Here is a 14,008-nt window from a genome sequence, read left to right as displayed (position 1 = left end):
AAAAGTGCTTCTTGTCATCTTTTACAGGAAGTGTATTCAGTATACAGAATACTGACTGGAATCTTAAATACTGGAAATATTGAGTTTGCTGCTATTTCTTCACAACACCAAACAGATAAAAGTGAGGTTCCTAACCCAGAAGCCTTAGATAATGGTACATATCTTTCAACCTTGCCAGTTTTGTATATGCAATTTGACTCTATTTGTGATAGTCTCTAGCTCATGGTCAATGAGCTAGAGACTTATCATGGTCAACGAGCAGTTGGTTGGTGCTGGTGATTTCTGCTGCATAATCACAACTGTGTGTCTTTTTCCACTGTCTTTTAGCTGCTGCACTACTAAGTATTGGGTCAGAAGAACTTCAAGAAGCCCTGACCTCCCACTGCGTTGTAACACGGGGCGAGACTATAATCCGGACGAACAGCGTGGACAAAGCAGCGGACGTGCGGGATGCCATGGCTAAAGCTCTCTATGGCCGGCTCTTCAGCTGGATCGTAAATCGTATCAATACGCTGCTTCAGCCAGATAAAAATATATGGCAAGTTACACATCACTGAATCATGTGTACTTACTGTGCATATGTCGGATGGCTTCATCCATTTGTATATTTTTGATTTTGCAGAAAAAGTGCTGTGTTTATTTTGGCTAAGGCTTCAAAATGGCTTTCATGCTGTGATACTGAATCCTGTTTCCAGGACATTAAGCCCATCATTTTCAAAGAGCTGAATAGAATTTAGCTGTTCAAGTCAATGGAAATTGGGTGGTTGAAGTGCTGTCCAGTTTTTTTGAAGGATGCTTCCTGCGTAGTGAACATGAAAATCATACAAAAGGCTAATAAATAATTGAAGTACACTGAAAAATCCAGTACACAGCCCTGCTTTTGTAAGCAAGTAATAAATGCAGATTTCAGATTATTATTGTGCTGCTACTTGAGATGTGATTATTTTTAATTTTTTTTTTACAAATACAGAAATATTATATTGCACATCCTTATGATTTCATTGCCAGGCACTGAGCTGGCTGGTTTGATCTTTTGAAGAAGCTGTAGATATTTTAGAAGCAAGGGAACCTCTCAGCGAATGTGAAAATGCCTCTGATCTGAGATCTCTACTTGCTACTTCACTATATCATATAGACATATTCTCATCCGTTTCTTGCAGTTCTGGTAGTGACTGAGTGTACTTGAGTTAGCACATGGATCATTAACAGTCCAGCTTGTAGCAGCAGCAGATTTGGTAATTACCTTTCTGAATAAGTGTAGGGAAAACGTACCATTAAACCTTGACACCTTTCCTCTGTCTGGAGGAGCAGACAGTAGATTTTATTTGGGATCTGCCTACTGAAACCCCTTGTTTCAATATGGATGCTAAGTGTCTGTTACTCTGTACCTATGATTTTCCTACCTTCTTCATGAAAATTTGCAAGAAGCAAGTGGGAAACAGAAGTCTTAGCAATGCTGAACAAATGCACAAGTTGTCTCAGGTTCAGGCATACTTTTCCTCCTTTATTTTTGCAACAGAGTGAATCAGTTATACAATCTTAGTTAGCAAATTTATTTTAACTTGGTGTTGCCTATAATGGATTTTGTTTGTATCTTCACATGCAGCAATGCTGAAAGTGGGATGAATGTTGGGATACTGGACATATTTGGATTTGAGAACTTCGCAAGAAATTCTTTTGAACAGCTGTGCATAAATATTGCTAATGAACAGATCCAGTTTTATTTCAATCAACACATTTTTGCACTGGAACAGGTAAATTCAACTCTGTTGAGGTCTAGCTGAATCCAGCATCCTACACCATAATCATATTCAGGACTACTTTATAAAATGAGTATGTGCTTTAAATGTGAGATAATGACATTGTTCTGTTGAAGTTTTGTAAAGAATGTTGTTGAGGCCTATAGAGCATTGCTGGGCATCATAAATGCTCTAATGATGATGTTGCTTTTACTGTTTTGGCATTAAAACTGTGCTGGTGACTTTTGTAGATGGAATATCAGAGTGAGGGAATTGATGCCACTACAGTGGAGTATGAGGACAACCGTCCACTTCTAGATATGTTCCTTCAGAAACCAATGGGTCTGCTGTCTCTGCTGGATGAAGAAAGTCGATTTCCTCAGGCAACAGACCTAACTTTAGTTGGTATGTGCAAGTAAAACTCTAGGAAAGATCTGGGAAATGACAAATGTATTATGAGTGCAATGTCATCTTTATTCAAGTTTTCCTACCCTGGTTGTCCTGATGCTGTGTCATTTCATTTGACGTTCTAAGTATATTTTTCATTGTGCTTCATAATTTTTCTCTGCTCACATGTTTTCTATCCTTTTCAAATTGGAAAAGTTGTCTTAAGTATCAGGTGGCAAGGGCTTATTGTTTTTTCCAGTGTTAAAAGGAAATACCCTGTGTCTTGTCCATGTATGTAGCATTAGTGTTGAAAGAAAAATTTAGACCTCCCAGCTCCTGGGCCCATGTTTATCCAATTAGAAAATACTGCTTCACTCCACATTATCTCATAATAATTAGGAAGTGTGTGTTATTTCTGTTGTGCCATTTGGCTATTTCCTTGTCTTCATACATATTTTACATATATTTTGACAAATTTTGGTGCCAACTTTAAATACGCAGCACATGCCCTGTTTAAAGCTGTTGTCTTGAGGTTATTTACTAGAGCTGCATTTTTCCCTGTGATATGAAACAAAGTTCCATTTCCTTCAATGGAATGTGCTGCAGAGACCCAAACTGTTAGAGAAAACCAGTTTCCAATTAAATTGCACAAGACATGTACAAGATTTTCACTACTGCTAGGCTGAGTTGAAACTGGAATTCAGGTCACAGACAGAATGAGTACTATGGTTTGATTCTGCTCCTTGTCTTGGTTTGAAACACAGGTGTCTGCCAATGAAGGCAGGCACCTCCTTTGGAATGGAAAATATGACTGCTTTCTCTCTGAATTATTATTATAACTTTGAAATTAACGGGCTTTCAGGCAAAGATATGGGAAGAGGAATAGCAGTTCTTTGTTACTATATATACACATGTAGATACGTGTAACAAGACGAGCAGCCAACAGCTCTGGCAGCAGCAGCAGCAGCAGCAGCAGCGGAGCGGGGCCCGCGGCGCCTTCCCCTCCCCGCAGTGCCGCTCTCGGCCGCCAGGGGGCGCTGCTGGCTCCGGCCCGGCAGGGCGGCTGCGATGCTTCCCCTGCGCCGGCAGGGGGCGCTGTGGCGCGAGCGCGGCCGCGTCTCCCTCATGGGGTAATGGCGGCGGCAGGATGGAGAATGGGGCTGCGGCAGGAACCTCGGGGCGGCAGCTGGAACCTCACACTCCAGGGTCGTCCTCCAACAGTCCTCCTTTGTGCTCGAATTTTCTGCCTCCCTGTCGACTTGTATAAATGAGTTAATACCGAATATTGAACTTCTGCTTCCAGCGGTACTTTCCCTTGTCCAGCGTTGATCGGCCTCGCTGCTGGTCTGTACACAGCAGAGCTGGGTCCCTCAAGCAGATAGCAGAGTGGGATATTTTGCCCTGTCCAGGTGTTCCAGGCAATCATTAAATTCCATGACTCTTTCCCAGCCTTCAGAAATTCCAAACTTAGTTCTTTTTGCTTTAAATACAAGCTTGATTAAGTGGTAGTAGAGAGAAAAAAACCTAACAAAAATGTTAATGGATTCTAACATTTTATAAAAAATATTTTGATAATATTTTCTGATGTACACAGCATGACAGAGAATGTTATCAATTGATTCTGGTCTCAGATCTCTAGTTGCTTGTTCACGTAAATTAGCATAAAAGCAAGTTTCATTGTAAAAACACTGCTTCTTACTAAATTCTTACTTCAGGTTCCTTTGGATCCTGCTTCTTTCCAGGGATGTTTCCTTGGCTCAGCAGGCAGGAATTGCTACCTGGGCCCTCAGTGTTGGACAGACAGCCCTAATTTAATTACAAAATATTAAAGAGCCTACAAAATATCTTCGGGCATAAAAGACATTTTTCTTAGAAACCTGTGTTCCTTCTTCTGTCAGCTCTTTAGAGGCAATCACAGGAAACAGAAAGTCTCCTTAGAAGGGGTTTTATAGAGAAGCTTCTTTTTTTCTGTAGAAGTCCAAAGGTACATGAGGGACAGTTCCAGACTGAGCACATAAACATATCCTTAAAACTTGGTGCACAAAGCTAAATGAATGCAAAAGGAAGATAGAGAAAATACAAATAGACATTTAAGTGACTGTGATATATGCACAGTTTTGAGTGTACATATGTATAAGAAATAACCTCACCCCAAACCCTGCATATACATTAGTAAATTCATTGCAAAATATGAGAAATCATCACATCTTCTCATTGGGTCTTCCTGCTTAATATTTTTCCATGTACAAAAGCATCCACAAACAGTGATTTTTAAAGACAGTCTTACTGGGCTAGTTGAAAATGAACTGTTCCATTCAGATGTGACAGCTTGGTATTTCTGAGCAACCTGATAATATGTGTTTATAGCAGTTCTGACTTCTTGAGCAGCAATTTAGCAAGCTAATTAGGATAAAGATTGTAGTTAATCACTCTGTGACTTAGATCAACATCTTTTCTCAATGTCTAGATAAGTTTGAAGATAACTTACGATGCAAATACTTTTGGAGACCAAAAGGAGTGGAACTGTCATTTGGAATTCAGCACTATGCTGGAAGGGTAAGGTCATGGGATTTTTATTTAGTTCAGATAATAGTGGTATGGTCATCAGTTGTTTTTATCCAAAGTTTCTGGGTTTTTTTCCCCCTCATTTAATAGAAAATATGATAAACTTTATGTAAATGTACACTCTACAATGAAACTTCTATGTGTAGCAGTCCATTTTGGAGCCTGTCCTTAGGGCTCTTACACAGATTCTGTAGATAGATTTTGTAGCATCTTTTTTTCTGCAAGAAACCTGGCCTCAGAAATGTCAGTCCTACAGTCACTTCAAAGGAGGGACTCTGGAGCCAGGGCAGGCTGTGTGCCTGCTAACAGCATGTGAATGCCACAGTAGTTCTGTGTGAGAGTGTCTTGCAGAGTGTCATGCAAAGTATATGCATGAAAAAGCAATGTAAACCAGTATCTGTTACAGAACTTAAAATCCTACAGAGTGCATTGGAAAGACTGGGACTTGCTAGTAGAGGTGTTTTCTTATTTGTATCTTTTGTTCTCAGATGTTCACATTCACATACTGTTTTATATGAGGAGTAACAGTCCAGCTTTCACCATAACATGAGCTTTGCATGCAGTTTCAGGCCCAAATTATTTATTCATAGACAAAGTTGAAATATCCATGTTTTTTATAGTTATTGATTAAGTCTCATCTCTGGATCATTATAAGACTCCAAAATTTTAAGATGTATTCTAGTAACTTCAGTCAGGCTTTCTGTCTCGTTAAGAATAACTATTAAAATTCACACAGTTTTAGTTAATTCTTGGCCACATGGCCAAATAATAAAAATAATACAGGCCAAGTTTTCTTTTGCCAGAGAACATTCACTTTCTGTGTAAATTAATGGACTTCAGGAAAACTGGGCAAGAGAGGAATATTGCAGGTGATAATAAAACAGCTCTAAAAAATCATTGCAATTAAACAAAATGAAAAATTAAATAATTCTTATATTAATACAAATATCCAGGCATTAATTTCTAATCAAAACTGTTAAAATAATTGAAATAGAAGAATGTTTTGTTGTCCTAATACTGTTTTAAGTGCTATGAGAAGCTGATTTAATGTGTCCAACTTATTACTGTTCCTCCAGCAGGTCCACTTATAGATCACAGGTTTGATGCAGACAACCAGTAGAAAGTGACCACCTGAGAACCATTTCTTACATCACAAGTAAATGATCAACTGAAGCTTTAATGAAGTATCTCTGTTGTATTTTATCATGCATAGGATTGTTTGACATGGACAAGCATAGCACAACAGGATTTAAGCCATTTAACCCAATTTGATATGCAGTGGCACTCTATGAATATAGATAATCTGTGTAGCCAATTTGCATTCTGAACACACTGCTGTAGTTCACTTTTAAGACCTTTGCAGGTAATTCATTTCCTTTTCGGACCAAGCTAGCTGATCTACTTGGTCGTCCTGACTGTTCATGTTCTAAAGAACATGGTAAGTTTTGGGTAACCCTTTTCATCAAAATTCCTGACTGCTTTCCCACACTAGGTATTGTATGATGCCTCTGCATTCCTTGAGAAGAACAGAGACACTCTCCCTGCTGACGTAGTGGTGGTGTTGCGAACTTCAGAGAACAAACTTCTTCAGCAGCTGTTCTCTAGCCCATTAACAAAAACAGGTATGTTCTGCACAGCTTTGCTGACATTGTAACTTCTTCAGCTACCTGTTCCTCTCAAACTCTTACTTGATTCTGGACAATTTTTTTTTTTCAATGATTTTATCATAGCTCCTTTCCAGAGTATTTGTTCTCTGATTTCAAGATTTCATTTCCTTTCATGAATCTTGTGCAGCAAGATTCTTCCCTGACTTCAGAGGAAGGGAGATTATCAGATGTAGGGCAAGAACTCATTCTCAGAGCAGGATAAAAATATGGAAGTTTCTAGTTCTTAGTCATTTACTAAGATCAGTACTCAGTTGGTAGATTCTTGTGTACCATGTCTTACAGTTCATAAATCATGTGATGTACATCAAGGTGTTTTGGAGGTAATACCCATCTATTTAGAAGCACTGATGTAATACATAGTTTCTTACAAATTATAAAAGCCATATACTAATAGGCTAGAAGTAATTCCGTTGATTTAAAGCTTGTTGACTTTGACTTACATGAAAGTGCCTGATCTGCAGCTAAATAAAACAGCAGGGTGAAGTTTGATTACTCCATGGATAGATGCCAGAATGCCAGTACCATATGCAAATGATACTTCTGCAGTATCCATGCAAACAAGCCAGCAAATGAATACTTCTCTCATACTTATTAAAGCATCTTTTTCATAATGGGTGAGAAAAATATGTAAAATACTAAATCCAAATACAATGGATTGTACAAGATTACAAAATTATTGTGAGCTAACATATAGAGATGTGGTTATATGTTTAGGTAGAAATACTTGGAGGATAGTGCTGGGTAGACTTATTGGACATTGGCTGTAGATGCAGTCCTGTGCCTGTGCAGCAGCTCTCTGCCTTGAATTTCTTAACTGTCAGTAACCTAGTCATAGCATCTGGTGATGCATATAACCTCTCCTGACATTTCTGTGTAGAAAAAGAACATCTGGAGAAAAAATTATATTGAGCTTTTTTTGCACATGTAAAATTAATATCATAATATCTGTTTATATACTACAGAGGATAGGTTCCTGTTACAGGGTAATTTTTCCTGTAATTGAAAGGCTTTCAACTACCCCACCTCAAATTACACTTTTAGAGGTCCCTGAGAGGTGAGGATCCAGTGAGGAATCTGCTTCTCCTTTCAGCTATAATGAGTTTAGATGGAAAGGAATATAGTTTATGATGGAGGATTGGTTTGTGCCCACGTGGGGAGCAAGGAATCTTTCTGTTACTGCTCTACATTTGAGTCTGTGTTAAATTGATGAAAGAGATTCTGATCAAGCAAAGCAAGAAAGAAACCTCACACATGGTCAAACGTGCCTCCACACCCCTCTTTACAAGCGGTTTTATACCTTGGAGCTATTGTCAGAATGAAACCTATTAGGTGCTTTGTCCCAGTTATCAGTCCAAATTATTGCAAATATACTTTTTATTTTATTGCTATTTTAAAATCAGATGGCTGATGCCTGCATGCAAATTTATCTTTTTCTGGCCTTACAGAGTTATTTTCAGTAGCAGCAGCACTTAACTTGAGTATTTTGCCTGAGATGTATAGAAGGTTCAGTGAGAGATACTTCTCATTGCAGTTAATGTAGAGTTACCGTGCTGGTATATTTTACCTACTTTTTTAGGTCTCTTATATTCCTTGTTTCCCATGTACATTCATTGAATGCTTTCTCCCTCCATTTACCTTTGTGTGGAGAGCACACAGCAAGTTAAGTGTTTTCTGTATTTGTCAAGTTGGTAGAGGACATCCTGATAAAAAAATTATTGTGCATGTGCTTCTATGCATGTGTTATAAGAATATCTTAAAGCTCTTATGTAATTTTTACTTTTTAAAAGCCTTTGTGATTTTGCTCTTTTTTCCCAGCTGTCTGATATAATTGACATTCACATCCTGTATTGGGGCCTCTGTGTTCTAAAATCAAATTGTTGCCAGGTTTAGTTTTGGCAGCTTGCAAGATAAATGAAAGGTTTGGCTGAGAACAGAAGGCATTGCTGGCAATACTACTTCATCTGCTCACTGGAAGATAATGCTATTCTTTTAACTTTCTACAAAGATGATTTTGTAAACAAAAGAATAGTGAGTGTGTACGTATCCCATTGTACTCTGTCCCTGTCTCTTAGCCTTCTTCCTCCACTCAACATGTGCTTCATTCCTAAAGAAAACCAAAAAAAAAAAAAACACAGATTAAGATTCATAATCTTGGGACAGCTTTTGGTCAATTACTAATACAAAAGTTAGTAATTTACATGGAAGCCATATTCCGTCTTTCCAGGTAACCCTGACTTGAAATGGGCTTTCTGCCAGTGTGTGCTGTCCAAAACACCGCACATTCTCCCATCTGCAGGCAGCTGTCTCTGCAATGTGCGGTGTAGGTGGCTTTGCCGAGCCGCGGACTCCCGTACGTGTTGCAGCCACTGGGTGGTGCTATCCCAGAGGCGTGAGGGAATGCGAGGCTGAAATCGTGGCTCTGACAAGGACTGGAAATGTAGTTCTTTAAATACCAAAAAAGAACAAAAAGATGCCTTTCCCACCCTGAGATGATCCTCTGTTTGAAGTATATTTATATAACTGTCATATCTTCCCCTGTCAAAAACTGAGCAGCATGAAGAAAATAAATACTAAAAAGCTAAATTCTTTTACTAATTTAAGATCATGTTAATCCTTGTAATTTATCAAGTACACTTATCCCTTCTCAACAAATGCTTCTATTTCACAGTAGCAGTCTGTGCAGTTTAAAGGGCCAGAAATTAACAGCAGGACATTAAATATACATTTGTAATAGTAATTTATTGTTAATAGAGTATGCAACTACTCATACGAGACATGGGAACTTAAACATTCTGGAACCAATTTTGTAGCATATACAGCTTGTTTTGTCATCTTTCAGTGGAAATTTAGTCATGTTCAGTGTATTTTGAAATCTGCACTTTCTAGGGACCTTTCACTTCAAAATTGAATTAATGTATTCTGATTTAACCTAACAGTTCTCCCATTTGCTTCCATATCTGTCACTTTTTTTTCTATAGACCAGCTTCTTGTGCTGCAACTACTGTAGATGAATATGCTTGTTCCCATTTAGATAGAATATATTCCTGGTTGTCTCTGGGTTTAGTTTATCACTGTTGCTGGTAAAGCATCAGAGAGACAAGGAATCACATGAAGTAGAAAATAGAGTCCCCTTGTAAGAAGAGAAGATTTTTGTTGGAAAAATTAAGGACAGGATTGGTCCATTCACCACTGAGGAGTCAGACCATTTTGCTGACTGTCCTGATATTCGATAATTTTTGCAGCATCACCTGTAAGGGTTGGTACTGTTGGATTACTTGAGCAAAGCACCCAGGGGGGTTTTTGAGATTCCAAGGTTTTTATGTTCTTAGAAAAGCCACATCACAACAAGATCTTCTACTCTTGAAACACAATCTCTGCAGACTTTTGTCCTTGCCATGACTCACAGACCTTTAGAACTTTGAGAAAGTTGTCTTCTGCAGGGAGGGAAAAGGGAAATCCTCCAGCCTTCCCACCAGAAGAGTAGAGATGCTGCAAAACATCCTTGTCCTTACTCTGAGAATCAGTAGGGGTTTTGCTTGGCTACAGAGAAGAAATACAAGCAACAGAAGAAATATTACAGCAACATCATATCTAATAATTTTAGTAGCATTGGGTATTGCTCACGGATTAGGGTAATGGAGTAGCAATATATCATTGCTTAGAAACACCCCTTGTGTGTGGTGCATATATATTTAATCATAAATATAAGATATATGTAAACATAAATATAATTCTCTGTCAAAGAGAATTGGGATGAGAGTTTTCACAGCTGGGATGAAGGGTTTGGTTAGTCATGTTTTAACAAGGTAATTTTTTTGTCCAAAGTAGAATTTTTTCCAGACACAAGTTATTTATAATTCACCTGTCTAAAGGTCATTTCCCCTCCTCAATATTGATTTTTAGTCTGTGTTCTTTCTGCCTTTGAGTCTCTAATCTTGCTTACAAACCTTAGATGAAAAGTAATTATAAATAGTGTATATTTGTTTACCAAACCAAAACAAACAACTAATGGACCATGTGCTAAGAGAGAATGTGAAAAAAAATGTTTCAGGTTAGCTTTATGCACACTACGGAACAAAAGAACTATGGCCTTTTGCAAAATCACTTTAGAGAACTGCTTTTGACCACTTCTTGGTGACTAGAGTACTATCTTTAACTTATGTGTAACGTGGGTGTAACTGTGATACCGTGTGATTCCTCGTGATGAGTCAGAAACCAAAGGAAAGAGATTTTCTTGCATTTCAGTGCCATGAACAGGTACTACTGGGCATACATGGAGTGTAATCATGGCAAGTCAAAATCATAGGTGCTTTGCCACTGTTTTCAGCAGAATCGTAGGTTTGAGCTGTCATGTCTGTCACTGTGCACTCCTGTTGAGCACAGGCCCTTGCTCTAGCAATACGTAGCGGTGGGTCTCTTGGTTTGGTGTGTGTCATTCACTGAAATACAGCACGTTTCCATTTGGGTTTAGTGTATTTTTTCTTATTATTTCCATACATCACAATAGAATCAAAGGCTCAATATATATTTTAATTTTACTAATGTGTTCCACAATAAAATCTTCTTATAATGGTACTTTCGTGTTAGTATTTTCACCTTTAAGAGATCAGGCACTTTTAAGTTAAATTAATTGGAAAAAAAGTCATTCTAATTACAGTATCTCTATTTAAAAATTAATCAGAGTTTATATTTTGTAAGAATTTTGGTAAAGTTAATGGAAGCTGTGTATTTCACTCAGTATTTCACTCAGGATATGGAGGCTTTCATACTTCTAACTGGTCTGTATGTTAAAAACACAAAAATAGTTTTAGCTCTGCTGCTAGTGAGTTGTATGCAAAGAGAGGCTTTAAACCACAGCTGTGCAGCATAACAGTCATGAACTTTACTGGGTTGCAGATGTGGGACATCAGTAAACTCAATTAATTGTAGCTTAACTGATTTTGGGAGGTAGAGTTCTTAGAGTTCTGCACTTGAGCATTTTACAGCTCAGTGTTTATTTTTCTTCATGTCGTAAGGTTTTGCATCATAGGACAAATGCAGTACAGATACTCATAAAACTTGCTAGCAACAGGATCCAAAAAATGCTCTGAAATAGCCCTAAAAATGGAACTCATCTAGAAACAGAGCCATCTATCAGATCAAAGTTAAGGTCTCAGTCCTGCTAAAGCTTTATATAAAGCATAACAATTATTTACTGTTGAGAATAACTCCCTATAAATAGTGTCAGTGAATCTCTGGAATTGCACATGGCACTAAGCACAACAGCTGAGAATTGTCAAGTTAGATTTACCACAGTTATGTTTGGTAAAGGGTGTTACCCAAACAGAATTATGCTGGTTTTTAATCTGAGACTTTACAGATTATATTGTGTTGAAAATGAGCAAGGGGGCATAGATTTTTTTGTCTCCAAGTGCTTGAAAATTGAACTCTAATAAAACTAGAAGTGGACAAGATTAATAATAGATCTTAATTAATTTACTGATTTGGTTTATAATAGATCAATCTCTAGAACAGATATTGAGAATAGTTTTTCTTAACCTTTTTCTCAGAAGAGGTACCTTTCCCAATTTTCATGTTTCTGGCCTAACTTCTCAATACTATAATGAACACGATTTCCATTATCCTAACACTGCATTGTATACTAATTAAATTCAAAATCTATTGATAGTGAGGAAACAAAAGATGCATCACATAAAAGATGTTCCTGTTTTTAATACTAACTAGTAGACTGTGGGATTTCACTGTGCACCATATACAGAATTTAAATAGAGACATATTCAGAGAACATTATACCATTGTTTCAATGAGTAGTTGACAGTTTTCATAGGCACTGTGTGCTGTAAGGTCAAACAACCTATGTCAAAGATGCTCCATATGTCGTTGGAAGCATTCAGTAGCTCTGAAGATCAAATCCTAGAAGAGCATTATTTTAAAATTTCCTAGTGAGTTTTCAGAGCAGATAACTTTCTTGAATGTTCCGATAATCTTACTCATATGAATATCCATGATGTTTTTTGGTGTGCCCTTAACAAAGAATGTGCTTATATTTCCCACTCCTTCAAAATAATTGCATTAAGGGATTAATATATCTAAAGAATGAATGTAGTGGGTGGAAAATAAATCTCCGAGTCTGCGCTAGAGCTTGTATATTCATTTCAGAGTATTTCATGCAGTCTTACTATGATTTTGTGCTTTTATCATTTTTCTTTATTCCTTCACCTTTCAGCAAGCCATAAAGGCCAGTACTAATGAACCAGCATTATCTATTATTATTTGACTTTATCTTCCTTCCTCCAACCTGACTTGTCTTGATGCAGGAGTGGTTAATTGAGCTGCCTGGATAGCAGGTCACAGTATGTGACAAAGAAAATGTGTTTGTGGATATTTGTATGAATGAGTGTTTATTTCATTAAGAGTGGAGATACAAATATAATTAATGTTTTGCTTTGCCGCAGAAGTAACTGATTTTGTATCAACTGTGATAATACACAGAAGTGCTGACATCCAGGGGAGCACCGGTTCCGTTGAGAAGCCTTTGAGACTTGATTTAATTAGTTGTCAACATCAATAATGCCTAGATTTCTGAAATGGGAAGGTCTGGGACTTTTATAAAATTCTGTAACCTTGTTTCATCTTAAATGAACACTTCAAAAAGAAGGTTCTTGCCTTGGAGTTTTAAACCCTCGTTTTGACACCATTTTTTAGCCTGTCCTTAGTCCGGTGTTTGGACAGAGGTGCCCAACCTATGCCCTCCTGGCTGTGGCCAGATAGCAGTCTAGTCTCTGCTCTGCCACTCTGTTTTCCAGAACCACATGATCATCCCTTGGCCTGTGACCAGGAAGCTCTTTATCATGTTGTCAGGCCATACCATACGTGTTCTGCCTACTGTCTGTAAGTTTGGTCATGTCACAGGATGTGAGAATCGCATAAAGTTTCTTGTATGTCCTCTGACCACATACTGTGCCCAGTGTAATTCAGAAAGGGTCTGTGTTTCAGTGAACATACTCCCAGTCAAGTAGATGAATAACACATTTGGTTCAATTTAGCTTGAAAATTGGGTATATTGCTTAAAGCAGCAGTTAGTACTCAAGGTCGTGTTAGAAAAATACCTTGGGTAGTGCCATTAACTAGTTCAATTAGTACCATAATTTGTTCTTCTTTACTAGGTAAGGATAAAAGTTAAGACCTTTCTTACTGACATCATACGTTCACTGATCTATAGTATGTATAGATACTATGTATGTAGATATGTACAGAATACAGTAGGCAGTTTGACCTACATTTCAGCTCAGCTGCTGTCAGTGTCTCTGTTCCCTTCCATTCTACAAGAAGCCTACTAACCTACTGTGTTGAAACAATACTTTAACATGGCAGTGTTGATGCTTACAAGCAAAATTTTATTTGTTGCTGTAGACATGGTGCTGTGTATTTGCCAGTGTGTGCCTTCCTAATGTGGGAAGTGACCACTGAAGTGCCTGCAATGCATGCAATAGAAAGCATAACAGCACTTACACTCAGGTTCCCAGTCTAACAATATAAAGTTTTTAGTTATCTGTAAATATGATTGGTGTCTACATCATGCTAAAAAGACTAAATAAATCCTTAATCTAATTGAGAATCATTATCAGAATTCCTCGGTTCACTATGGTG

General features: G+C 37.8%; 1 protein-coding gene across 5 annotated transcripts in view; it reads left to right on the top strand.

The window, feature by feature from the left end:
* Window positions 1-14,008, top strand: part of MYO3B (myosin IIIB) — a 192,541-nt gene that overhangs the window by 94,479 nt on the left and 84,054 nt on the right. For 4 of the 5 annotated variants that reach the window (XR_010369281.1, XM_064434510.1, XM_064434508.1 and 1 more), the window contains exons 19-24: window positions 28-154; window positions 328-538; window positions 1,607-1,754; window positions 1,991-2,144; window positions 4,594-4,682; window positions 6,184-6,313. Coding sequence is in view for 4 of the 5 variants with exons in the window: in XM_064434510.1 (XP_064290580.1) it covers window positions 28-154; window positions 328-538; window positions 1,607-1,754; window positions 1,991-2,144; window positions 4,594-4,682; window positions 6,184-6,313 (859 nt within the window). In the remaining variant the exon portion in view is untranslated. Of the gene's footprint in view, window positions 1-27; window positions 155-327; window positions 539-1,606; window positions 1,755-1,990; window positions 2,145-4,593; window positions 4,683-5,904; window positions 6,055-6,183; window positions 6,315-14,008 lie in introns of those variants that run through there. The other variant, XM_064434511.1, reaches the window with a different exon arrangement.

The sequence above is a fragment of the Passer domesticus genome, chromosome 10 (assembly GCF_036417665.1).
Source record: "Passer domesticus isolate bPasDom1 chromosome 10, bPasDom1.hap1, whole genome shotgun sequence".
In the NCBI taxonomy this organism is placed as follows: Eukaryota; Metazoa; Chordata; class Aves; order Passeriformes; family Passeridae; genus Passer; species Passer domesticus.
The sequence above is the reverse complement of the archived record's forward strand: the minus strand, read 5'-3'. Positions and strand labels throughout refer to the sequence as shown.